At 36.3% G+C, this 27,040-nt stretch overlaps 1 protein-coding gene across 5 annotated transcripts; it reads left to right on the forward strand.

Annotated features, from left to right (window-relative positions):
- Positions 1-927: 927 nt before the first annotated feature.
- On the forward strand, positions 928-27,040 carry LOC112502422 (DExH-box ATP-dependent RNA helicase DExH3). Of its 5 annotated transcripts, XM_025106316.1 has the most exons (20): positions 928-1,234; positions 1,528-1,682; positions 1,795-1,882; positions 2,257-2,293; positions 2,405-2,487; positions 5,287-5,382; positions 9,034-9,222; positions 9,378-9,537; positions 9,800-9,930; positions 10,947-11,117; positions 11,231-11,503; positions 13,960-14,154; positions 16,081-16,284; positions 18,721-18,790; positions 18,951-19,099; positions 20,384-20,692; positions 20,803-20,862; positions 23,316-23,468; positions 23,546-23,656; positions 25,795-27,040. In XM_025106316.1, exons 1-20 carry the CDS (start codon positions 968-970, stop codon positions 26,272-26,274), a joined length of 3,381 nt encoding a protein of 1,126 aa, XP_024962084.1. In that variant the 5' UTR covers positions 928-967; the 3' UTR covers positions 26,275-27,040. The 5 variants fall into 5 exon arrangements, with proteins under 5 accessions (XP_024962084.1, XP_024962083.1, XP_024962085.1 ...); XM_025106315.1 differs by having other exon boundaries at positions 2,257-2,487; XM_025106317.1 differs by lacking the exon at positions 13,960-14,154 and having other exon boundaries at positions 2,257-2,487.

A 27,040-nucleotide genomic window follows, 5' to 3' on the forward strand; every position in this document is an offset into this window, starting at 1 on the left:
GTCAACTAGCTTATAAGCTTCGAACCAACTTCTGTGTTAGTTTGGAGGTGTTTCTATGTAGCAAAGATAACTCAAATCTATCCCATTATTTTTTGTTTTTTTTACTATAGACAATTTGTATGAAAAAATAATGTACTTTAACTTGATTCCTATTTTGGGTAAGTACTTTCAAAACTTTTATTTTGGTACCTAAGATGTAAAGTATCAAACATTTAAGAACCCGGGTAACTAATTGAAGCATTAACCGGTTACCATGCTGATGTCGTGAGTGATGTGGTATCCAAGTCAATATTATTTGCTGATATTGATATATTAATCTAAAATTAGTTTTTATGTATTGTGGCTTATTAAAAGAAAGAATTAATACTTCAATCGATTATTTAAATATTTAAAAGTTTATATCTTAGATATCAAAAATGCAAATTCTAAAATTACATTGTCTAAAAAAAGGAAACAAGTTAGAAATACTTTACATGCAATTTGCCCTCTTAGGGCATCTCGAATCAACCGGCAATTTTAGGGATTTGCCGTTTGTGACTTCTCCAATCGACCGGCAAATGAATTTAGGTTTTGCCGGATCCCTTATTTGAACGGCAAATATGCCGTGGGTTTCTTGAACGACAAAACCAGTGGGACCCATTAATTTGTATTAAAAACCATTTTTTATTTAATAATTTAGGGGTTGATTGAGTTATTTTAATGTGTGGTCCACAAATTTGGTGATGATTTTTTTGGAGTATGATTGGAGTTGAATTTTTTTTTAGTGTTTATGGGCCCATCATATTTGGTGTTTTTGATGTTTTTTTTGGTTTGAAGTTGGAGTTGCCCTTAGGCCCTCTTAGTTTTGGCTGCTTGTTTATGGAACCCCCTTCGTTGCAATAGTTTTTGGGTTTCTTTGTTACAATTCCTCCCGCCTACGCTCCACTGGAAGTAACCAGGGAGCTATGCCCCAATCTTCTTCGACATTATGCATTCCAGGTTAGGGTTTCTATTGGCATGCAATTCCAGAAGAAAACCTCCGCTCCTTGCTACTTTCTTCAGAATCTTCACACACAATACTCTAAGCAATCCCTCAACAAGTGCGGTACTTAGTTCTTCAAAAATCAACCATGGAGGTCCCTTCTTCCGGTTCCTTTCATCGATTATGCACTGCGGCGGAAGACGTTATATTAGTGGCCATGCAGTTGATCAGTTCTCAGACGATGAGTACGAATGCGATTACGAGAACCATCCGGTACTTGTTCTACTCTTTCGTGTTGAATCATATGGTACTTATTAATATTAAAGTCGTTCCATTTGAAGTACTTGTGTATAAATTTGGTGTCGTTTTCTATTCAAATGTTGCGTTCAAATCCATCTTGAAGTTGAATTTAACATGTTTGACATCCAAAGTCCAAGTGTAGCTCATTTGATTAGGTTTCCAGATAATGATTATTAAAATTCAAGTGTAGCTCCTTTGATGCAGTAATATTACGAGTTATTCCAGTGTACAAATTAAAGATGGAATTTCAAAACTTGGTGTTGTAGGCATCATCATCGGTGGCAAATATTGATGAGTGGAAGTGGAAACTTAGCATGCTGTTAAATAGCGGAACGGACCAAGAGATTGTGACCAGAGATAAGAGAGACAAGAGAGACTTTGAGCAAATATCTAATCTTGCCAAGAGAATGGGCCTTTACTGGTAGCTGACTTCATAGCTACGGCCTTTTATTTCTTTCGCGATTCAGATTGTATTCATGACTATGTATGTATTTGGTGTTTTTCACCTCTCACACTAACCATCGGGTGTTCAGTGAAATGTATGGAAAAGTGGTGGTTGCGAGCAAGGTGCCTCTTCCCAACTACAGGCCAGATCTTGACGATAAGCGGCCCCAACGGGAGGTATAGATTATTTGTTGTTTTTAGGGTGGTTCTCATAGGGTGTGTTTGGTACGCAGGACAAGATAATTCAAAACCTTGATGTCCCACAATTGGTGCGATATCAAGAATGGGACTGGACAACATTTTTATCCCACCAAAATAGGTGGAACAAAAATAAAAAACAATCCAGGGAGATGGGACTAGATTGGTAAATTACTAAACTACTCATGTCAAATTATAACCCTAAAACCTTGCACAATTCTTTTATCTGCCTATCTCAATCTCGCTCGTTCGGTCCTGTCTAGTACCGTCTAGGTACCAAATGCACTCATATGGAATCTTTTATCGAGGAATTATGGAATTAATGACAGGTACTTTATGGTCCATTTGTGTAGGTAGTTATCCCATTAAGCTTGCAAAGAAGAGTCGAAGGTTTGCTCCAAGAGCATCTTGATCGAATGCAATTGTATTCCGGAGATGTTGCTTCTAGTAAGAGTGAAACTAGTCATCAGGCTGAGCTTGTTAACAATGGTGGTCATCCAGATTCTTTGGTAGATGGGTCTCTTATGGAAAAGGTTCTTCAGAGGCGGAGTTTGCAAATGCGAAATATGCAACGAGCATGGGAGGTGCATCAAGTTTTAGATTATCTACGTATTTTCAAGTTATTTTTGTACTCTTGATAAGTTAGCATCTTTAATTATGGCTGGCAATGGGTAGGGTAAGGGTTAATTCGTTCCCCATTTTATTTAAAATAACAGGTAATGAAACCGGTATTGTCCATGTCATAATTTTTTTTATCCATATCCATACCCTACCCACTAAGATAGGGGGTAAAGAAACGGGTAAAGGATAAATGGTAAAAAAAATCATTTTGAACTACAATAATATTGTTAAACATCAACATACAAATAAAATATAAGTTCATAAATATAATTTTTATTTTATATCTAATTTGTTCCAATAAACATTGTGATATTGTTTTTAAATATGTTATAATGTGATATTTTACACAACAATATAAAAATCTAAAGACAACATTTATGTTTGTTATATTTATTTTAGCGACCCCATATTGCTTCTCATAAGATTATCCTAATTAATTCTTTTAGCGGATGAATATAGTTATACAACACATAAGATTACATTCTAAAAAATATATTAATATTTAACTTTATATAATTTATATCTTGGTTTAAAAATGCGCGCATAATGCGCTGTGATGCGCGATGCGCTGAAGAAAACGCATCAAAGGGTCTGATGCGTTGCGATTCCATGATGCGCTCGCATCACCTACGCATCACACGATGCGTGCATCACTTATGCATCAGCGCATCATGTATGCTGCATTTTTGGGCTCCCTTTTTCAGTTTTTAGTTGGGCTTCTTAGTTAAGTAAAATAGAACGTGAGACTGTGAGAGACCTAATAGAAGAAGCCGACATCGAAGAAGTAGAAGTCGCACTGTGAGAGACCTAGCATCGCATATCAATTAAAACGTGACGTGAGTTGTTGTCGATACTCGACAACCAGCAAAGAAGTAGAAAATGAACTTTTTAAGATTCTAATGCCACTTTTTTAACTACTTTATGTTATAAATGAAGTATTTTGATAGGTAAGTATTTTTAAGGTAGAAATTGATATGTAGAATTAATTTATGAATATTTTGTGAATATCGGGCGCATCACGTGCGTGATGCGAGCGCATCAGCATCACGCATCGGCTTCTGGGACCCTTAACGCATCGGACCGCATCGCGCTTTTTAAAACCAAGATTTATATGCATGTATATGTATGTGTGTGTAAGTAATGAAAAACAGTTTATCCATACCCTACCCATTAAAATCTCGGATAAATGGGTAATAGATAAGTGGATAAATGGATAAAATTTTCCTTATCTATACCCTTATCCAACGGGTTGAAACATAATAGGTAACGGGTTTACCCTTACCTATTGCCAGCCCTATCTTTAATGTTGTGGATACTTTCCAGTGTTGAGTGCTTGAACAATATGGTCTTGATCTTCATTGCCATCTATTTGTTGGTAAGAAATATTTGAGTACTATAATGTACAAACGACAACGTGGGAACACGTCTCTAGTATCAGCATCTCAAACATAAATGGAAGCAGCGGGTTGATTTGCTATCTAAATACATACACATCTGATAGGCACCAAAAAAGAGAAGCTACCATAATACATTGATTATAACCTAGTGCCCCATCTGAACACCAAAAACAGCAGAGAAAGCTTTTACGATACGAATTATTGCATTCTTGTGCGTGGATTGTTTATTTTTTTATTGTTATATGCTAAATTGGTGTTATTCTGCACTTGCCACTTCATTTTGCTTGCATAACTCTCACTCTTTGCTGCTCTGTGAAGGTTCCTCCTTAAGTCTGAATATGTCAAAATAAGTGGAGGTTGGTCTCATATAATAATTTAATATCGTCTTAATGATTGAATGACTACAATTAGAAGAGATTGAATCAATTTGGAAGTGGTGAAGTCTATAATATGGGCAGGTTGATGATGACAATATTTGGCTATGCGTTGTTACACTAAGCTGATGCATTATTGTATTTCTAATGTTCAAACGCATGATAAAATGTCAATAAGTATATATGAATGTATGTACCATAAGTTTTTGGTCTTCTTTTCTTTGTTAGTTTCTTAATAATTTTTGCTTCACTACTGCTTGATATAACCCTAAACCCTAAACTTTATAAATGCAGTATACGATGGAATGAGGAGATTCATGCCTCTTCATAGATTTTCCATGTGATAATGTCACTTTTGGATTTTTTTGGCATAATCCTTTTCCCAACTTGATCTGTTTTTTCCAGGAAAACATTAGTAAAGATATTCACTCTCACACAAAGAACCCAGTTAATCTACGAAGACAAGATTTATTAAACATGTTGTTGAAGTTCAATCTGCAAGTTGCCAGTTGGGAAGTAGGATAAACTACGATTGGATTATCTACCACTTCAATTTATTATGTGTATCTTTCATAAAAGTCTTTTTCATAACAAATGAGTTGCTGTTGAGCATTTTGAACAAAAGTTTGAAGTTGGCACTATCTTGGAATTTATTTTAGTTTGAAATTGTTGTAAGCAGAGGTACATTGTCTTTTTTCTCCACCATTTATTCATTGATCCTTACTTAGTTTCCATGACTAGTTCACATATAACATTTCCTCAATGTACTTAAAATTATTATTTTCATATTCTGACTCTGACACTATCTTTTCATACAAATGGCCAAATCAGCAGCTTTTCAGCATATCCATTGTCAAGGCAGGATGATCTTATGTAGTTGGTTTTGTGATGCTAGCTTCTTGTTGAGTTGTTGATACTTTAGAGAATCTAAAGATGAATTTTGCTCTTGGCAATTGTTCTAGCATTTTAAAGATTCCCATTGTATCTGCAGGAATCACCAGAAGGCAAGAAGATGTTACTGGCACGTATGTCTCTTCCTGCATTCAGAGAGAAGGAAAGACTGCTTCAAGCAATTGCACAGAATCAGGTTTGTCTTCAGGATCATACTTTCTTGTACTAGGAATTATCTTCAATAATATTAGATATGCTATAGATGGATTTATCTTTGATTCTTTTTTTGATATTCATTTTGTGTGGCTGAGCATTCCATATTGATCATTTTCTTAGTTTGTATTGTCTTTTCTGTTTGATGGTGAACCCTCTGACTGCTGTAACATTCATTCTACCAAGGACATTGGTCATCTTTCTTTCTACTTCAATTTTGAGGTTGATAGGTTGTGGTCAAAAGCTAAACTGGCTTAACTACCTAGCAAGATACATAACTATGCTCAGTGTTTGAAATGTTATTATATGTATGAAAAACACATTAATATGTAGATTCTGGTTGAATGTTTGAAGAAAATGAAGGTTTGAGACCAACAGAGTATAATTGAACAATCGAAAAAACAAGATTGTTTAGATTAACTAGTGTAATTAAGAACAAGCTGAAATACATCATGATTGTACTAGTAAGAAGCTGAAAGGGAAAAGCAAGAAATTCAGAAAAGAATACTGGTCTTGTCAGAGCCTCAGAAAGAATGGTATTTACTGAGAGAAGTAGTACGAGGAGCTAGATTGTTGCCGTCTTCTTTTTGGCAGTGGGATAGGGAACCAACAACATAGAGGCTCCACAACAACAGGAGCCACAAAGACGATTGACCGAAGGGGACCATGGCCTCTCCTCCTCTACTGAGGAGCCATTGTAATCTTCCTTCCTTTACCAAAAGCAGATTGGGTGGGGTAATGCTCTTTTAGAAGCTTGCCTGAAAAAAAAAGAAGGGTACTCAACTTCTCAGCTAGAGTTGGGAGTTGAACTGGCTAAAACTTCTGAGAATTTAGCCAAGTATCTACGAAAATAAACTTTATCAAATCAATGAGACAAAAAGAACATACTGATTGCCTTGTAAATATCAAGGTAAAAGTGGCTTGGATATGTGTTCGGGTCAGTGAGAAGCCCTTACTCCAAAAATTTCTGTCACAAACTGCTAATGATTATCAAGAAAACTATGGTAATAGCTGCTTATTCACTCATAACCGAATGGCTTTGGCTTTCGAGAGGCCAAGAACTCTCCCAAGGGTTGCACCCAATCAATTACAGAACTCATAGGACTCGATTAAATGTGAGTTTTGTAATCGATTGGGTGCAACCTTTGGGAGAGTTCTTGGCCTGTTGAAAGCCAGAGTCATTCGGTTATGAGTGAATAATCAGACCTTACCGTAGTTTTCTTGATAATCATTGGCAGTTTGTAACAATTGGTAAGAGCAGTCGATTCTGGAATCGACCAGGAGCATGCTTGTCATGGCGCAAAAGATGGAGGATATTACTTCGATGAAGTCCACAAAGGATGCGGGTCAAGAAGAGTGGAAAATCAGAATAGAATCAGTTCAAAGAGACTTGAATTCTGTCCAAGAACAATCAATTGATCATGAAGATTGCAAACTTAGGGTCTTGGCAGAAACGAGAAAGAAAAAACAAGATGAGAGAGAGAAGGAAGGAGAAAGGGCGAATCTGAAGCCAAAATCAGACCGAGAACCAAAAACGTTGGAGAGACTTGTTCTGGCCAGGAGATGTAGGAGATATATACAACGGAGACGTTCAATTTCTGGTGACTCGGCTGCTGTCGTATAGAAGTCCAAGAAGGAGCATGTGAAGAAGAAAAGGAAGGCCGTAAATCAGGGAAATGAACTTTTTAGTGATACCGTGGTTGCTGAATTGGGGGCCGAGGCCTTTGTTTTTAGGATCTCAAGTTTGGGCCAATAATACAGGTCTAGTTTGGCCCAACCAAAAAAATCGAGACTCGCCAAATCAACCCGATGGAGAAAACGGAAGTAATTGCCGATCAATCAGGTTAGTAATCTTGAACGATTTTTGAAGAACAAACTTCCGTTGCTTATGCTTGGACCGAATGAGGAGTGGGATACAGGAATGCAAAAGGACGGAGAATTTGATGGAACCTGTTGAAGATGGTGTGCTTGTTGTCTATCTACGACAATAAAGAGAAAGATCATCTAATTACTATGGCGGTTTTCAACATCCAAGAGGTACTTATGTGGAAAGAAAACAATAAGGGGTTACAAGAGTAAAATTCCAGAAAGCAAGGTGGCTGTCCAGAGGAATAACAGGTGGATCTGGGAAAATAAAGTGGGTGGTAAGGGAGTTAGCCAATGGACATGCACTTAATAGAAAGGGAGAGTTCGGGAATTTTTTGGAGAGCACCATCAAAATGGTGCAGGTTGTGACCAAGTCAATAAAAGGAATTTTTTCTTATCTTGAAGAAACGAATGGAAGTGTTGATCAATTAGCAAGAAGATACGTCGGAGATGAGAGCTACGAGCTGAAAAGAGGATGAACATGTCAATTTGGGCATGGAGAAACCAAAAGAAGACGGTATAAATTCCGATTGTGGAGAAGTTTCAGAATTTCGAGGCAAAAGACATTGATACTCAATGGAACAAATCTGAACGGGTGGATCGTGACGGCTGAAAGTGTCACGCGTAGGCATTTGATGCAATTTTGGAAGAAAAGGCTAAAGGTATTCTGCAAGAAACAATCCAGTAGAAGTTTGGTGCATTTGGGTATAAAGATCATTGAGCCATAGAGGAGTTGGATGAAAGAGGAACGGATCAATTTCTTTATTTTTTCTTTTCACTTTAAGGACAAGGTGGATATTTGGGGGGCGGGTATTGTTACACATATAGATAATAGTGGGCCGGTCAATAAGTCAATTGTGGGGGGTTGGTCAATTAGTCAATGAGTGAGGTTTGTCGGTTGTTAGAAGAGAAGTATAAATAGAAAGAAAGTGGAATCAATTAGGTGTGAGTTTTGTAATCGATTGCGTGCAACCCTTGGGAGAGTTCTTGGCCTCGAAAGCCAGATTCATTCGGTTATGAGTGAATAATCAGATCTTACCATATTTTTCTTGATAATTGTGATCAGAGGGACAGAGAGAAGAAGTATTCTTATTTTCTGAATGAATAATTACAAAGGAGAGGCGTGCATATATATAGACACAAATAAGAAACCCAAACCCAAATAAGCAAAGGCCCGTACGGCCCAACAGAAACCCTAAACAGACATAATATTTACAATATATTCTAACAATAATTATTAGCAGTTTGTAACAGTTTCTTGCATTTTGTAACCAAATAAAATCGGAAGATAGTTTTTAAGAAGACGGTTAATTTTAGATTCTGTTTCATCTACTCTTATTCATCCACAGGGGTTGGTATTTGCTTAAAATGCACAAAACTAAAGTAAATGGAGAATTTTGGTAAAGAAGCAAAATATGAATGAACATCTCGTGATCAGTGGAGTTACTTGATGACTGTCATTGCCAGACGATACCTTAATAACTATGTTCACCATTGAACTTTTGTTGGAAATTTTTGGATGATATACACTGTGGAGGTTTAGCCTGAATGAGGGCAGCCTGAGATGATAAAAGTTAGATGTTCTCGTGGATAATTGGTTGTTTTTGTTGTCACATGCTAAAGTATCAAATTTTACATTATCTTTATTTATCAATATTAAGCCTCATGCATATAGAAAAACGTTTGTTTTCAGTTTTTGGAGCATTAAGAGACCATGTATATATGCATAAATATAATACTATCTTACAGGATTACTTTATGATGATAGGTTATTATCATCTCTGGAGAGACCGGATGTGGCAAGACTACTCAACTTCCACAATACATATTGGAGTCTGAGATAGAATCTGGTCGTGGTGCATTCTGTAATATAATTTGTACACAGCCTCGGAGAATATCTGCCATGGCCGTTGCAGAAAGAGTTTCTACTGAAAGGGGAGAGCCTCTTGGTGAATCGGTGAGGCTTCTTTACTCATAACCTAGTTGCAATGACAAAAGTCTTGTGCATCGCCTTTACCAGTTAATGTCTGGCATTATTCTCTTGTTTTTAAAGAAAGATCTCTATTCTAGATCCCAATCTCCCATTTACTTATCAGTGGTGATCTTTGACAGGTTGGTTACAAAGTTCGATTAGAGGGGATGAAAGGGAAAAACACCCACCTGCTTTTCTGTACAAGTGGTATTTTGCTTCGGAGGCTGTTGAGTGACCACAACTTGCATGGTGTAACCCATGTCTTTGTTGACGAAATTCATGAGCGAGGCATGAATGAAGGTGCAGTTTCTAATATACTAAAAATAGCAGCTATTTGAGGTCCATTTCGCTATCAAATAGTGGTAAATAGCTTCCGTAATCACTGGACTGTTATTATGGACCACTCTTTGATCACCATTATTTCCTCGATCACTACCAACTGTTATAGCATTGCTAGACGGCTGCTATTAACTGCCTAGCAGTAAAATGTTTGCTTCACTGTTTGAGCATTTATGATTGATTTTGTTTCAGGATCTTTTAATTGTTTGCTCTTAATTTTCAGACTTCCTATTGATTGTATTAAAGGATCTTCTTCCACGCCGAAGAGACCTGAGATTGATACTGATGAGTGCTACACTGAATGCCGAGCTATTTTCCAATTACTTTGAAGGTGCACCAATGATTCACATTCCTGTAAGAGATTCTCTTATCTTGTTATATTACCATATTTCAGGCTTGTTAGAAATTTGAATTAATATTTATTTCCGATAAAGATATTTGGTTTCATAGATTTGAATTAATTTGTGGGTCAAGATAACTACATTTGATCTTTAAAGGTTTTGGAAAAAATTAATTATTAAAATAAATATAAAATTAATTAGTTGTTTTTAATTTTTGACATGTTTGACAACTATGAGCTAGCTTATTTTTTGAGTTTATTGAATTTTTTTTGTTTGATTAGCTATAAGCTAGCTTTTTAACTTCTTCACATTTTCCAGAACGATGTCTGACGGTCTTGAGGCTAAATTTTTAATTTGGTCAATGTTGAGCCAGTGCATAGGGGTTGCTTTTTCTTCAGGCTTGGTTTCATCCTGAGCACATTGGTGGCAACCGATTGATAATAAGACAAATACACAAAAAGTAAAAAGAAAACGAAGAAGCAATTAAATACACGATCTGATCGTTTGATGAAACAAGATTGCCAAAGTTCACTCCCTTGAAGTTGACATGTGGCAGCCATTTCTTTGTTGGAAAATTTGTATTTTTGGATAAACCTTATTTAACTATAAAAATGACATTAGCTTTATCAAAAAACGATACCAAAATCCCTAAATTTCAATTCTCTACATATAGAGATCAATATTTAAATATTTTTTAAAAATATTTTTATAATCTAAAATAATACAAAAATATATTAGAGATGATAAAACATTAAATTGTTAATTTTTATAAAAAATATTTCAGGTTGGTTTGGGTCACTAATGAATCTAAAAAACATTAGGTTGGATTTGGGTGAATTATTATGTATGTGGATGGGAGAGAGTACCTTTTTAATGAAAGGTTGGCTTGGGTTGCTGATAAGTCTTAATACTCCCTAATGAAGTCCATTGTCCTAGTTTCATCAAGAACATATTATTATGAGATAAACATTCATCTTGTTGTAGGATGTTGTCGGATCTGATATTTTATGTGGTGCTTTCTAAATACAGGGCTTCACTCACCCAGTGAGGGCACATTTTTTAGAAGACATAATAGAAATCACTGGGTATAAGTTGACTCCTTTCAACCAAGTTGATGATTACGGCCAAGAAAAATTGTGGAAAACACAAAGACAGCTAGTTCCACGCAAAAGGAAAAACCAGATAACTGTTCTTGTTGAGGTAAGCTCTTCTTGTGTAAATCTAGGCTCAACCCTAATATAACTTCTGACATTGAAACGGTCTTCTATTTATGGAAAGTGTGTTTGGTGTCTAATCGTGTCACTATTCCACAGGATGCCTTGAGTCAATCAAGTCTTGAAAATTATAGTTCCAAGGCACGCGAATCTCTGTCTTGCTGGACACCGGATGTTATTGGGTTTAATCTTATTGAGGCAGTTTTATGCCATATTTGCCGTAAGGAAAGACCAGGTGCCGTCCTTGTATTTATGACCGGCTGGGATGATATAAATTGTTTGAAAAGTCAACTTAGATCCCATCCTTTACTTGGGGATCCTAACAGGGTTCATTTGCTAACATGCCATGGTTCCATGGCAACGTCTGAACAGGTACTATTTTGATTGTTTTACTACCACTACTGTAACAGTACTATAATATCATTATCTTGACAGTTGTTCCTGCAAAATCAATCTATAGATGACAGAAACATGGGAAGTTGAGTCAGCATATTTTCCGGATATCATAGTATTTAAAGATCTCGGCCTCTTTATCCGAGAAATTTAAAATCAGGAATTGTTTGGGCTTTCCTGTCGATACTAAGATGAAAATGGTTAAATCCCTGCATCCTTGGAGGTTTGACTCACTAACCGTTAGTATAAACTGAAGTCACTTAGAAGGTTTATATGTTGGTTGCTGGATGGTGACGCTCTCATTGCTTTTTACATGAGGATTAGACAGCTAGCTCAGCCAGCTTGCTATAAGAAGCGGACCATAGCTCAGATCTAAAATCTGAATGTACAATACTTGAATAGCAGGACTGTCATTGCCATTCTCTCTTTCGAATTTAAACTCTCCTTTTGCTCTCACTGATACTACTTCTCCCTCACCTTGCTCTTGAATTTCTAGCATGTCCAATACCCATGGTTGTAAAAATCGGTTGAGGCGTACACCTCGAGGCGAGGAGGTGGTAAAACGAACCTGATGCTCGTCAATGAGGCGGGGCTGAGGCGCATGAGGCGGAGATGAGGCAATGCTCAGGTATTATGGATTTAGGGTTTAAAATACATAGGTTTCTCTCTGCTCCCTCATGCTCGTCTCCTCCAGTCCTTTGAAGTTCTTCTGCAGTTCTCCATACACCTCATCTCCTCCATTTAACTTTTACGAGCTCTTATCCGGTTCTGGAGTCTCCCACATAGAATATTCAAAGTGGGAGAGGAGATATAATATATATATATATATATATATATATATATATATATTAAAATAGAGAATGAGTAAGGAAATATAATATATTTACAGCATTGTCTATTGACAATATTATGTGGGTTAAATATATTATTACATTTTGTGTCCATGGTCCACCGTCCCAATAGGTTTTCTTTGTTTGTATACATACATTATGTATTTTTAATAAGTGATACAACTAAAATCTTATAATATCAACTACATCTATTAATATATTTTGAGATTTTAATACTATTATTAGATGTGTATTAATATACATAAAATATTTTATTTATTTTATTTTCCGCCTTGGGGCTTACGCCTCGGACTGCTTTGAGGCTTACGCTTGCCTCGCCACGCCAAGGGAAAACGCCTCGCCTCATGTTTACGCACTTTAAAACCTTGCCAATACCAATTCAGCACTTTAAAACAATCTCTTCATATTTTTCTAATCTGTATATTTGTATTTTTGCATCATGGTGGAGAACGCCACCATTTAGATGGCTCTCTCTGTTTCCTCGGTTAGTTATCCCTTATATCCGCTCTCTTTTTACTTATTGGCATTATCATTCTAAAATAGTCTTCAAGTCTTAATACTTTTACTATTTTCATCACATTGTAGGAGAACACTGATTTGCTTCTTGTTTTGTCTTGTTATACCTTTTTTCTTATGTTTTTTTTACTTGTACCGTTCCTGTATTTGCAGAATTGTGCATGAAGAGCTACATTAGTTCTTACTGTATTTAGTATAACAAAATTTTCCAACTTGAAAGGATAATATGGCTGCTGCCTCTTTCTAACACCGATTCCTTCACACTACTAGAAACCAGTACCACTCATGAGTTACATTCTGAGAAGTGACATGATACACATTTCATGTAACAAATAAGGAAAAAAGAAAAAATCATATTTGTGCAGAGTAGAGCTAAAAATCATCACTGTATTTCATTAGTTTCTGTCTTTCCATTGTTGCTATCTGTGTTCATTTATGTACTTGTGTGTTATCATAAAAATATATTGTAGAATTGCTACCATTTTGCTGTACTGATCACTAACTATGGAGCCTGTGCTAAAATTTATTTTAAGCCAGTGTATCCAGTCCACAGTGCTTTATAGTATACCATCAAAGGGAAAATTTATTGCACCAAGGCTCCTTGGCTTTGCGAAGATTAAGACATTCTTTTGCAAAAAGGATGTTCCCATGACTCAAATCAGAACTTTCTGATCATAAAAGAAGTTACCTTACTAGTTGTTCATCCACTTTCTAACATACTGCTGTTTAATCAAATTAGGGTTGTTTTTGTGTCTTTAACTAGATTAGAAAGACACTTTTGTTTTGTTATTTCAGAAGCTCGGCATAAGAGAATGTTTTTGGCTGAAACCACATTAGAGAGCAAAGATTTGATAAGCAATAGTCAAAAGTTGGGGACATGTGGAAAACTGCCAAGCTGTTTTTGTCTCCGTAATCATCCATGTGCCACTGGGCTGAGACGATGCTCTACTGTTCATTTGAATTTTGTGGCTATTCTCTTATCTCTTGTATTATATTCGCATGCGTTGTTCCACTCATTTTGCTGTTTTACTTGCTACCTTCAGTCGTTATATCTTTGACAACATGCAGAACCTCATATTTGAGAAGCCATCTCCAAATGTGCGTAAAATAGTACTCGCCACAAATATGGCAGAAGCAAGTATCACAATAAATGACGTAGTTTTTGTGGTTGACTGTGGAAAAGCTAAAGAGACTACTTATGATGCCCTGAATAATACTCCTTGTCTACTACCTTCATGGATATCACAAGCATCTGCGCGGCAAGTAAGTTATCTTTTAGTGTTCTTATAGGGAATAAGGTCTTGCAACTTTTTGATCAAATGAATTGCTGGATTTTGTACCCTCTACTTTTAGATGTTTGGACTTGCAGAAAAATGGCCATGAAACAAGTCTTCCATCCTGAAGTTATTGGTGGTAGGCTAAATCTTAGTAATGCTTAGGAAAATACGTTACATGACCAAATCAATTTTATCACTAAAAGCAAGTAAAAGAGGAAATAAATGACACATGATTCAAAACAACTATAAAATGTTATAGCTTTTCTGTCCGTGAGTTAGAACATTGGTGCATATATAAAACGACGTTTATTAGCTTTTACCTGTTGATGTTACTAAGGTTGTAACATGACACAGATCCTTGCTGATACTTTGGAAGTCGAATCTGAAATTCGCATTTCTGATGGAAAGGAAAAAATGCTACTGACCGATTTCTAGTTGGCGGCTGCAGATCATTTTTAATTATTAAGGTCAATGTCAGAGCTTGGTTAGTTCTTAAAGGAAATATCAATTTCATTGCTAGGATGATATTTTTCTGATGGTTCAACTTGGACTTGGTGCAAAAAGAGCTATAGGCCTGAATACAAAAAAATAGATTGGTAGGTAATTTTAATAATGTTTCCGTACTTGTTTGTAGGTCTAAGATTTTGTTCTGTATGAATGTACTATCTGTTCTGCAAATAATGAATTGATAATTAGTTGCTTATGATGTGTTTTGATCTAAGCAGTGAGAAAAGTTGGAAGAGTGTTTGAGCAAGTTGTTACCAGAAATACTATGTAGTTTCTTGAATCCTGTTAAGTTGCCACCTTAGCTATAAGTTGAAGTTAGGATTATGTTAAGTTGCCAAAACTTGAGTGTCTGGCTTCAGAAGTAGAATGATGATGTTGAACTGCATGCTACCTATAGTTTGACTTGTCGTGGATGCCACGTTGAAGTGTGCCAGTTCAAGATGACTCATAATTGTACTTGCTCCCTTTGTTTTCCACAAAATGTAACAGCCTTTTGGGATCCCATGAGAAATACATCATCTTTTCTGGAAAATTTTAATTTTTTTCCCAATAGCAATTATTAAAGAAGTTTTTGCTAATCATTTTGGTTGACTAGATTTTCTTTGATTCAAGTGTAGGAGGTAAATTTAAAGAGATTTTGTTTTTTTGTTAATAATTAGCTGCTTCAATTAATATGCATTTAAGTTGAAGAATTGCATTCCTTGTAGACGGTGCTGGTTGTGGCAAATTCAAGCAGGGAAGATTTAACCCATAACTTTGTAAAAGGAGAGTTTTGATACCATGCTTAAGCTGGCAACTCAATCAAAAATATGAAGCTAGTAGTTGCTCAGCTGCGATATTAAGATTTGGCAAATTCCATGCATAATGCCTAATGCCTATGCAAATGCTATTTATCTAAGCATTATTTATAATTTTCTACTCCCACAGTGTTGATGATTGCCCTTTCCCTTGAAAGGCATGGAGTTTAAGATTATTTACACTTATGATGGCTTGTCTTTTTTGTTTAGAGGTGGAATATTTGGTATTTTGTTCAATATTTCAATTATAAGAAGTGAAGTAGGCCTAAATTTCTTGTTTAAGGGTCCTTTAGAGTCGGTTACTCAATTTGTTCATCTTAATACAACATAATACCAAGATTAAGGGTACGAATGTTCCAAATGAGCAGTTGATGGGTTTATGGAAAGATCTTGGATTAATCACTGATGCAAAACAATATAGTGACTTCTATTTTTATGACCGTGGGTGGTCTTTACTTTTTAACTGTTTACCTAATGGGTCTGCGCATGAGAATCTGTTTCACTATTTACCTATGCTATTCTTTTAAGTATATATAATATATACGGAATACACTCACACACCCTCCTCGCCTTTGCTCTTTTGTTGTTTCTGTTGTTTTGTGTATCAGAGAAGAGGTAGGGCTGGCCGTGTACAACCAGGAGAATGCTTCCACCTCTATCCCCGATGTGTTTTTGAAGCTTTCTCTGAATATCAGCTACCTGAGCTTTTAAGAACTCCCTTAAATTCTCTTTGCTTGCAAATTAAAAGTTTGCAGGTTGGTAGTATTGGAGAATTTCTGTCAGCTGCACTACAGCCACCAGCACCATTAGCTGTAAGTATTAACCTCTCTTAATATCTATGCCCTAATATCTCATGCATCAGGATCAGGTTCATATGTTAAGTGATATTACATCGAGCTTCTAAATCTGTCTGCATTTGAAGCTTAGCTACATGCTTTTTACCAATGTTAAGATGATTAACATTGGCTGGTAGCTTGTCTCTTTTCTGGTCCACGTCTCTTCCTCCATCAAAACTCCCAATTTTCGAGTGATCAAGTGAGGTTGGCGGGGTAATCTACCTGCTGGCAAGAAGGCCTTTTGACCAACTGCTCGCTGACAACCCTGTAGATCTTGTAGTGGTAGTACCTGTAGCTGTTGTAAAAGCTGATATAAGGTTGCAACTGAGCTGTATATTTTGTGGTTGTACTTATGCAACATCCTATTCAACTTCTCTCAGGCCAAGACTGGGAATAAAAGATCATTTCTCATTCATCATATATGTTTGAATTTGTCTGTGGAATTTGGTTGCTAGTTAATTTATGGCATGCACAACTTGTGAACCAATGTATATTTGTTGTCTGGTGTGGGTCAATGCTGAATTTGATGGATAAGCACTACTGATACAATTATGCAGATCTCCAAGGACGAGGCATATATTAATATACCAAATTAGACCTCCTGTTCTAACTTAAAAACATTGGTGATGGTGTAACACCCTAGTTTCTTTATTTGCCAAATCTCAATGTTTTTAAGCCTTAAATACAAGATTTTATAAGTAAATTAAGTACTCTTAAAAGAGTCCAGCAGCTGTAGCATTTATTAAACTATCATATTTATAAGGCAAGTAGCTTCCAAATCAAAGCATGAGAAATCAAACATGAAGTGATGAGTTGTAAGGGCTAGAAGTATGTGTTTGCAAGCTATTTGATGACTAAGCAAGTCTAAGCATGGCAAAGCAAGCTAGTTATAAGTTGTCAAGGCTAGACGCATGTGTTGGTAAAATCCATGATGACAAGCAAGAGATAGAAGCATGACAAATTAAAGCTAGAAGCATGATGTGTCAAGATTCCTTTACATTAAGCATGATGTGTCAAGATTCTCTTATCCTAAAAAATGAGGTGTTAAGCTCTCATAAGAGTACAATTTTGGGAGCAAGAAGAACAAGTAGCTAATGCAATGAATTTACCTATAAATAGGGGTTGAAGCGTTACTATTAGCTCCATCCAAAAGTAAGAAATCTCTCTCGTTATACATAATCAAGCTTGAAGAAAGGAATTAAGGGGAAAGCTAGGCATAATCAGGGTGAGTACTTATGAGATTTATGAGGTACATACATGCTATATAAAAGTATTTTATGCATTACTAATATCTTGGCATGTTTGCTTTATATGAAAATGTTATACAAGATATGCATGGTGACATGTTTTGCTACAAGTATCTGTTTTACACCAAGGCATGAAAGTGTTTACATGTTATGATACAAATATGTGTTACATGTTAATATCCAACGTACGAGATATTACAAGAAGGGACATTGCAATCAGACCTTAGGGGGCAACCTTTATGGACCCGGGGGTTAGCAAACCTCAGGACAAGTATGGCATACTTACATGTTTCAAGTGGGATCTCAAAAGAATGTTTATGCATGATAAAAAGATTAATTTGTGCATAATCAAGAGTTTCATTCACAAAATGTTAAGCAAGAGCTTCACCGAATTACTATTCACAAAATGTTAAGCATCATGAAAATTGTTTATTCATGAAACCATAACTACTCACTAAGCTGTTAGTTTACATATCTCACGTATGTATCTCAAGGAAGGAGTAAAGAATGATAGCATAAAGAAGTTTGTTCTAATCAATAGCAAAATTTTATTGCACTATTAGCTATTGAGTTACGTTTCCGCTAGTATTTGAACTTTGTTGTAATTATAAGCTAAGTTATAAATGAAGTTAAATTTCAAGTTCATATTCAAGACTTAGTAGTATCAATAAGAAGGTAACAAGACTCGAAGTAGGAATTGGGGCGTTACAGTTGGATGGTGCCTGGTAACATGTATATTGATTACATAAGTTGTACTTCTTTAATGTGGGCTCACTAGTGTCACTATGTTAACTATAGAGGACAAAAGGTATTCTTGATATGGTAGTTTTTAACAAATTATGTTCTAGTTTGAAATGAACGGCTTACTATTTTATCCTTTCCTTTTTGTAATTTATGCTATTGGGGCGTTACAGTTGGATGGTGCCTGGTAACATGTATATTGATTACATAAGTTGTACTTCTTTAATGTGGGCTCACTAGTGTCACTATGYTAACTATAGAGGACAAAAGATATTCTTGATATGGTAGTTTTTAACAAATTATGTTCTAGTTTGAAATGAACGGCTTACTATTTTATCCTTTCCTTTTTGTAATTTATGCTGTGTTTAATATAAATCCATGTTCCTATGGATGATTTGAGTTGCTAACTTGTTATTGGTTTTAGGTCCAAAATGCTGTGGATTTTTTGAAGATGATTGGAGCATTAGATGAGAATGAGAATCTTACGCATCTTGGTTAGTTTACATTTTATTAATATGATGTGAGAGCAGATTTGTCGCTACACATACAAATTTCTGAAGTTGTATTCAAAGGGAATCACACACACACACACACCCCTGCTCGCTTTTATCAACTTGCCTTGTTGAGGGCTCTAATTAGTTTGTTTTTGTACAGGTGAATATTTGGCAATGCTTCCATTGGATCCCAAGCTTGGGAAAATGCTAATAATGGGTGCTTTCTTTCGTTGCTTTGATCCTATTCTTACAATTGTTGCTGGACTTAGTGTCAGAGACCCTTTCCTTTTGCCTCCAGAGAAGAAAGAGGTGAGTAATAGAATCACCTGTAAATTCAGTGTCACATGATGATGGTGGAAATATGATATAATAGAAAGTCAATTACCTTATTGAGAGTGCTTAGTATATAGCTTAATATTCTTAGGCAAGTACAATTACTTTAGTGGTTGCCTTAAATATGGAAGGATTAGGTTTCGTGTTTCTTGTCGATCTAGACTTGTAGAAATCGTCTTCTATCCCTTGATATTTTCTATCATATTGAGATGTTGTTTTGACCATCCCAAAAAATTACTCATGCCCCGTCTTCACATTGTATCATGAACAGGGTCAGAAGGATCAAAAACTACTAATTCATACAATAAGCTTCAGTTAACACCAAGTTCATGTTAGGGTTTATTTCTCAGAACTACCTTATAGAAAGGCTCAACAGCACTTGCAATTTCTTATTCTCCAATATTTCAAGATATAAGGTTGAATTTTTCAAACGAGGGAACAATGATGGGGTTTCAACATTCATCACAAGCAACTACAAGCATCTTATGCCAAACTAATTGGGATAGGCTTAAGCACGAAACCATCAGGGAAGTTTATTTAACACCTCATTTGGTATTAATTTGATTGTCTGTAACTGGGGATTACGTTACCATTATATTACATTTAGTACTTGCAGATTTACAGTAGTTTACTGTATTTCATGATATGTTATGCCACATTGTGACTGTTTGGTAATTGCTGAATGGTTTGATGCCAAATGATTAAGTGGTCAGAATGATTAAGAGGCTCTTATAATATAGTGCAAAATGAAATATAATTGTTTGGTAATTATTTAGAATGAAATTAGGGTGCTCAATGGTTAAGGCCTTAAGGGAGACCCAAAGTACAAAATCATTCAGAGGGTTTTAGAACCATTAAGAGACAAATTTTTTTTTGCCAAACAAGATTCACCTCTTAGTGATTCATAGAACATTTGTTGATTTGAGTGATATTGTCAGCCCTTAGTTGCGAGGCCCTTGAATCTTCTTGGGTGAGTTCTGTAGAGATCCTTGGTGGATTTTTCTAGCCTCTGTTGTACAAACTCTTCTTCCCCCTTCTTTAAGCTTTCTTTCTGATTGTTTTAGTCGTGCACAATACTGAATGTTTCATGTCGCAGCACCTCTCACTGTGTAACATCTATAGGTCTAGACGTCTAGTGACAGATGGTGAGATGTGATGTTCACTTTGTATGCCAGAAAACAGTTTCCAAGATTTTGGTTTGCTCATTATGCTTTAATACATGATTTGTAATAGATGATATTTTCTGTACATCTGTTTCAGAAAGCTAGTACTGCAAAATCTAGATTTTCTGCAAAGGATTACAGTGATCATATGGCTCTTGTCCGTGCATATGAAGGATGGAAACAAGCTGAAAGAGAAGGATCCGCTTATGAGTATTGCTGGAAAAATTTCCTTTCTGCCCAAACGCTTCAGGCTATACATTCTCTTCGGAATCAGTTTAACTACATCTTGAAAGATGCTCTATTGCTTGAGGCTGATGCAGGCGTTAACAACAGATTGAGTCATAATCAATCATTGGTTAGAGCCATTATATGTTCAGGACTCTTTCCTGGCATTGCATCTGTAGTGGTATGTTTACTCAATTTAGAATACAATTGGTAGATGGATTTATATGTTACACATTCTTTCTCATGTTTGAAAACCAAATATCAATCTTCTACCTTTTTCTCTATCTGCAGCACAGGGAGGCATCGATGTCTTTCAAAACTATGGATGATGGCCAGGTCTGGCTCTATACAGTAAGTATTAAAGGGAGCCTTGGCACTTCCATCCCCAATTCTATTTATTTAATGCACATATTAGTTTCACTTATATAAGGCTTGCTGGCAGTACGGCATTGCATATTCCAGATTGGGCCCTAGTCTGTAGAATCATAACATGATAGGATTTATCATACTTGAAGTCCTCAAAGGATTGCCAGTTGTGCCGAAAAGTAAATTATATTTGCATCTCAAATATCCTTTAATCATTAATCTTGACAACCGTTGTCAGTTTTATCACTGGCAGCTAAGAGCATCTCCAACCCACTCCCTACATCCACTTTTTAACTATTGCAGGGAGCCAAAACCAAAAAACTATCACTCCAATCACTCCCTACCCTAATTTACATTATCTCACTGCTCACATGTGGGGAGTTCCCTAATATATATTTACATTAGGTTATTATTATTTGTTTTATTAATTAGAAAAAGGTAAATTGCATTTATTAAAGTAAACAAATATTAAAGTAATGCATAGTCATTAATGTAGAGAGCATGGCTGGAGTGACAATCTTAAAAAATAATTAACACACCACTAGACATTAATTTAAATGTAGGGAATGTGATTGGACATGCTCTAAGCCGGTCATTTTTCTTGCACATACTCAATGGTTTCTTGAACCGGAGGAGGATGCATTCTTATTCCAGTTCTCCCAGGGTGCAACTATTAGTTCCTTGCAAAGAAAAATAATATTTTTATTTATGCTAAAAAACAGCTAATAATGGGTGTCTGAATAATTTAGACGGATTGGTCTCAAGTCTTGTGATAACGTGTTGTATCTAGTACCCATATCCACACTCCAATTTTCAAAGCGTTTGTGGCTGAAATATAAGGAATCTTTCTCTTTTGAGGATGATCTTTTTGTCACCCACTATTTTTCTGGTTTACATACTGTTGCAAGTTGGATGGTTCTAACCAAAGGGCCTTTGGCCTAGCGGTATCATAGCCCTTGGCTTTCTAGGAGGTCAGGGGTTCAAACCTCACCATAGGTGAGGAGGGYGTGTGAGTTTATTTGTTGCATTTGCCGTATATAAATATTATATACTTCGGAAAAAAAAAAAGTTGGATGGTTCTAGAGCCAGTTACCTAAATTATAGCCTTTTGTCTCTCCTTGCCACCGCTTCTTATGGTAAAAGATTGCCAGTATTTCTCTCTCTGTCTCTCTCTTCCTCCCATATACCTACTCAAACAAGCTCAATGGAACTCCAATAGAATCTATTTATTTGGTTTTATCTAGCAGAAGTGAATCAGCTGTCGTAATAAACTAATAATTAATAACTAGATTATATAATCACTTGGATTCTTATAGTTTCAAGTAATGTAACCGCTGAGATACTTTTTAATATTTTCTTTTTATTGGTCAAGGATCATTGCTTGTAGTTGAACTATATTTCCCCTATTGTCCTGAAATATCTGGGAGATCCCTGCTATTAATCGCACTTGAGCTAATTTTAGTTGGCACTAGAGTGCCTTTTATCTATTTAATGTAAGGTTAGCATTGCTCTTTCCTTTCAATTGCTTCGTGTAGAAAAAATCTATGTTCTTTGCTCTATATTTTAAGATAATACCTAAGTATCCTATGATTTATATAATTACATACATGTCTGATCTCTGTAAGTCTAAGCATGGAGTAGATATCTTTCTCTTCAATCTGTTGCATTTATGGTTTGAGGTCTTCATTCAATGCGGACATAAAATCTGACAACTAAGAGAACCCCTTTTGTTTTGTCTTGCTTACATTATTGTGCATTTGAACAATTTTTTGCTGCTGCCAAAGTTGGTGATACTGTAATTCCTATGAATTCCATATTCGATGATGCTAATTAGTTCTATTCCTTAAAAGAGCATCTCCACAAATTCTCCAACACAGAGAATCAAAGGTCAAAATCTCCAACTCTTAACAGTTTCTTCATTTTGGAGATTCCAGCGAAATTATATTATTAAATATTTAATACCTTAAATAGTGTTTTTCTCTCTCCTAACATTTAATTCCAAAGAGTCTTATTGGTGGGATTTGGGAATGATAAAAAAATATTTCTCACTCTTGAACATTTAACTTTAGGGAGTTCTCTAAATTTGGAGAATTTTACCATCTCTCTCCTACTTTCTCCAAAATGGAGAAAGTTGATATGTTGGAGCAAGAAAGTATCATAAAATCCCCAAACTCTCCATTTTTGGAGAATAGGTTGGAGATGCTCTAACAATGTCTGTATTACGGGTACACCTGGTTATTTACTGGTTTTCTGTTTATTATCTGGCAAGTATTATTATTATCATCAACTTTAGCTTGTATTTCTGTTTTCATTTTGTGAAGTCCAATATGCTTTTGCTCATTGATATCAGAAGTTCTTTTTGACGTTCGATTTCTTCATCTTATGTCCTGAATCTTACAAACTAACCATTTAACACTGCTATTTTGATACTTGTCCAGAATTCTGTTAACAAACAATACCAGACAATTCCATATCCCTGGCTTGTCTTTGGGGAAAAGGTGAAGGTCAACAATGTATTCATACGTGATTCTACTGGTGTGTCTGATTCGATTCTAATCCTCTTTGGTGGTGGTCTAGTCAATGGAGTTTTGGTAATTTCAATTGTGGCAGATATTATTAGCCGTGTCTTGCTGTTGCAGGTTCTAATTTATGCCTTTCCCCTTGATAGCCTGGACATTTGAAAATGCTAGGAGGATATATTGATTTCTTCATGGATCCTACATTGGCGGAGTCCTATGTGAGCCTAAAGCAGGAACTTGATCAGCTTTTGCAAAAGAAGGTCAGAGACCTCAACCTTTACATTCATTATAACAAATGTTCACACATGCTATTCAGGGTGCGTTTATTACGCAGACAGTACTGGACAGACGAGAGCGAGGTTGGCTGGTAAAAGAATTGTGGAAGGTTTTAGGCTATAAATTTGACATGGGCAGTTTAGTAATTTATCATATTTTCCCATCTATCTGGTTTTTGTTCCACCTATTTTGGTGGGATGAAAAATGCTCAGTCCCATCCTGTCCCAGTCTAATGTCATTCCAAACATGGTACAACAAGTTTTTGTTCTGTCCAGTCTGATTCTGGCCCACGTACCAAAGGCACCACTATACAAAATGCTTCGCTTTTCAACAGGCCTCTTGATTGGATCCAAGTACGAAGGGCCCTCTCTTTGTCAGTAGAATGACTAAGTATCGGAATTTCACCAGTCAAGTCAGTTCCTCCCACCTAGAAAAGCCTATGTGACTGACTTGCCATTGCCAACCGTACGCACCGCGTCCTGATCTTCACGTAGCCGTAGGGGAATGAAAGCACTCTAGCGCTATCAAAGTAGGGATATTAGTTAGAGCTATGGGCAGGCCATCTATCATCTATTCCTGCAATAATTTTTCTGTGGACTTCCGGAAATCTCTTTCATACTGATTCTGTTCCAAGCTAGATTTAAAGTTTAAAAAATCCAAAATAAGAATCTCATCTACTGTATAAAAGACCAACCCCCCCCCCCCCATTTACCTCTTACAACAACTCATTTTCTATATTGAAAATTTCAGGAAGTGGATTCTAATTATAGAATGAGGGGTTATGTTACCATTGTTGGTTGGATATTTTCTTCTTAATCTTGGAAAGATATTTTAAGACCTTGATTTGCTGGTTTTGATTTACCTTTTAAAAACTTGAACCGTCTCCTAATGCATTGTTTAGCAAGAAGTTTCTTGCTCCAGCACAGAGCTGGAATTTTGAGCCATAGTAAACATCTAATATGGGATGATACAGACTAGGATGTTCCTGCCTGAGATAACCAAACAAAACGAGCCCGATATATCCTACCTGGAGGTCGGTTGCCTGGGGGGAGGGTTGAATGTTGAAGGGGTTAAAAATTTAAGCAGACCTGTCCTTTAGCCCAAAGAATAGAGTTTGTTTCCATGCAGACCCCCAAACTTCTGAAAAGTGTGAAATAGAGAGAGGCAGATATGATAAATATTTGTAAAACAAGTTAAGAGTAAGCCATGACATACAAAATGCAACAGTTTTACAAGAAAAAAACATAACCAAGTTAAGGAAATTACACACCCTAGTCTAAGGGGCTGTTTGGTTGATTTTTTATTGACTCCTGCATATAAAGTTGTCTGTGTGGATTAATCTGTTTGTACAGATTGGGAGGGTTTTCTCATAGATGGAAGGAGCATGTTTTTTTCGGAAGGGGCAGGTTTAGAAAAAAACTTGGCTTTCTGCTCTGCATAAAGCCTCCCCTCCTAAAAAGCTTACTGAATAAGTCACTTTCTATATCATTAAGCCACTACTAGAGGTCATGTATAGCTGATCGAATAAGCTGCGAGTCCCATAAAGCTCATTAAGCTGCCAACAAACAGACCCTAACTCACTAATCCTATATATGACCCTCTACCTCTCCAGCTCCCTTCCACCCGTCCAAGATAGCTCTACAGATCTCCACCCCTAGTCTGATACCCTAGTTTTGCGTACTAGTTCTCACAGATAATAAAGCATCTACGCTTTCTCAACTTAACTTGCTTTTTTCTAGCCGCTTATAGTAAAATGTTTATTCCAATTCCTACCCTAAGATGATATCGTTTTCTACTTGGCAGAAAGGCTAGTATTCTTCAAATGTTAATCTTTATTGAACAAGATGCTACTAAGACAGAGGTCAGGTCTACATACATCCTACCCTCCTCATACCCCAACTCAGGGTGGGATATACTAGGCTTATTTGTTTTGGTTTATGTGGACCCAATAGCTTCAATTTCTTTGTGATGGTGATATTGGGTAAATAGGTAATATTTTGACATGAGAATTTCTGAACCTGACAATTTGAACCGCTTCTCTTTCTCTCTCTCTTCGATATTATGGCTTCTTTTGTTCTAGTTGAAATAATAAATCTTTTTTTTTTGTATTAAATCATGGCAGCTTAAAGATCCAAATGTTGACATCCACAAAGAAGGCAAGTATCTGATGCTTGCTATTCAGGAGCTTGTGTCGGGAGATCTATGCGAAGGGAGGTTTGTATTTGGCCGTGAAAGCAAAAAGCCCAAAGAATCACCTGAAAACGATAGTTTCACAAGAGATGGAGCAAACCCAAAAAGTTTGTTGCAAACTCTGCTGATGAGGGCAGGCCACTCTCCTCCAAAATACAAATCAAAACATTTAAAAACAAATGAATTCAGGGCGTTGGTAGAATTCAAAGGAATGCAGTTTGTAGGAAAACCGAAAAGAAACAAACAGCTTGCAGAACGGGATGCTGCTGTTGAGGCAATGGCCTGGTTGACTCACACTTCTGGTGCAAAGAAAGATGAAGGTTATCCAAATTCCCCTCCTGATCTCACCGATAACATGCTGAAGATTCTGAGTAAGCCCCGAAAACCCAACTCTCGTTCTGGTCGAACTTGAAATACATCTTCTGGTAGGATATGATAGAAGGGGCATCAAGTTTTGGTGGTTTTGATATGCGAAAATCCGATTGCCATCGCTCCTATGAGGACCCATTTTGGAACTGTATTTGCTTTACTCTTTGGGGTGGGAGAGGCAAAAGGTTCTAAATGGCGTTAAGTGTCGCGGGGCGGCGAAGTCAAGCATCAAGCTTTTGGAGCCACTGTGAGGCTACGACGTTTTTCAAGGTGTGATTTATAGTGGCAAATTTGTATGTATATATATAATTATAGAGGACAAATCAAATAGAAACCATGTAAATGTTGCACACCTTACAAACCAATCTCAGCGCTAGATTTTGTGTATTTTGAAAATTTTAGGCCGTTATCAAATTAGTTGCAGATAAGGTTGAGAGGAAATTTCGGAACCGATTTAATCCACATCATTGACATTGATTTGATAATCTTCACGGACGGTTGAGATTGGTCCGTAAGATACGTAACATTTACATGGTTTGTATTTGAAACAACCTCTATAATTATATATATACACATGTTATTTACTATTATAAGTTGGGTCAATGATATTAAACAATTTAAATTATGTTGTATACTAAAAACAAAAAGCAAGACACAAAAATGGTAAGAAAAATCAAATATTGTATTACAAAAACCGCACATTGAGTCAAGAAGTACCACATGCTTAACATGGTGCGAGACATGAGAGGTAGAAGTAAGACATGTAATATACTTGTTTGGTTGCTTTACTCTTAGAGATAGAGATAGAG

This window comes from Cynara cardunculus, unplaced genomic scaffold (assembly GCF_001531365.2).
Source record: "Cynara cardunculus var. scolymus isolate 2C unplaced genomic scaffold, CcrdV1 Un_Scaffold_1381, whole genome shotgun sequence".
Lineage (NCBI taxonomy): Eukaryota > Viridiplantae > Streptophyta > Magnoliopsida > Asterales > Asteraceae > Cynara > Cynara cardunculus.

What these genes read in the sequence shown, in the direction of transcription:
- LOC112502422 (XM_025106315.1), top strand. Translation starts at nt 968, where the DNA reads ATGCATTCCAGGTTAGGGTTTCTATTGGCATGCAATTCCAGAAGAAAA. An exon ending in AGATAACTGTTCTTGTTGAG is followed by an intron (nt 11,118 to 11,230) that starts GTAAGCTCTTCT and finishes ACTATTCCACAG; the next exon opens with GATGCCTTGAGTCAATCAAG. An exon ending in CCATGGCAACGTCTGAACAG is followed by an intron (nt 11,504 to 13,959) that starts GTACTATTTTGA and finishes GACAACATGCAG; the next exon opens with AACCTCATATTTGAGAAGCC.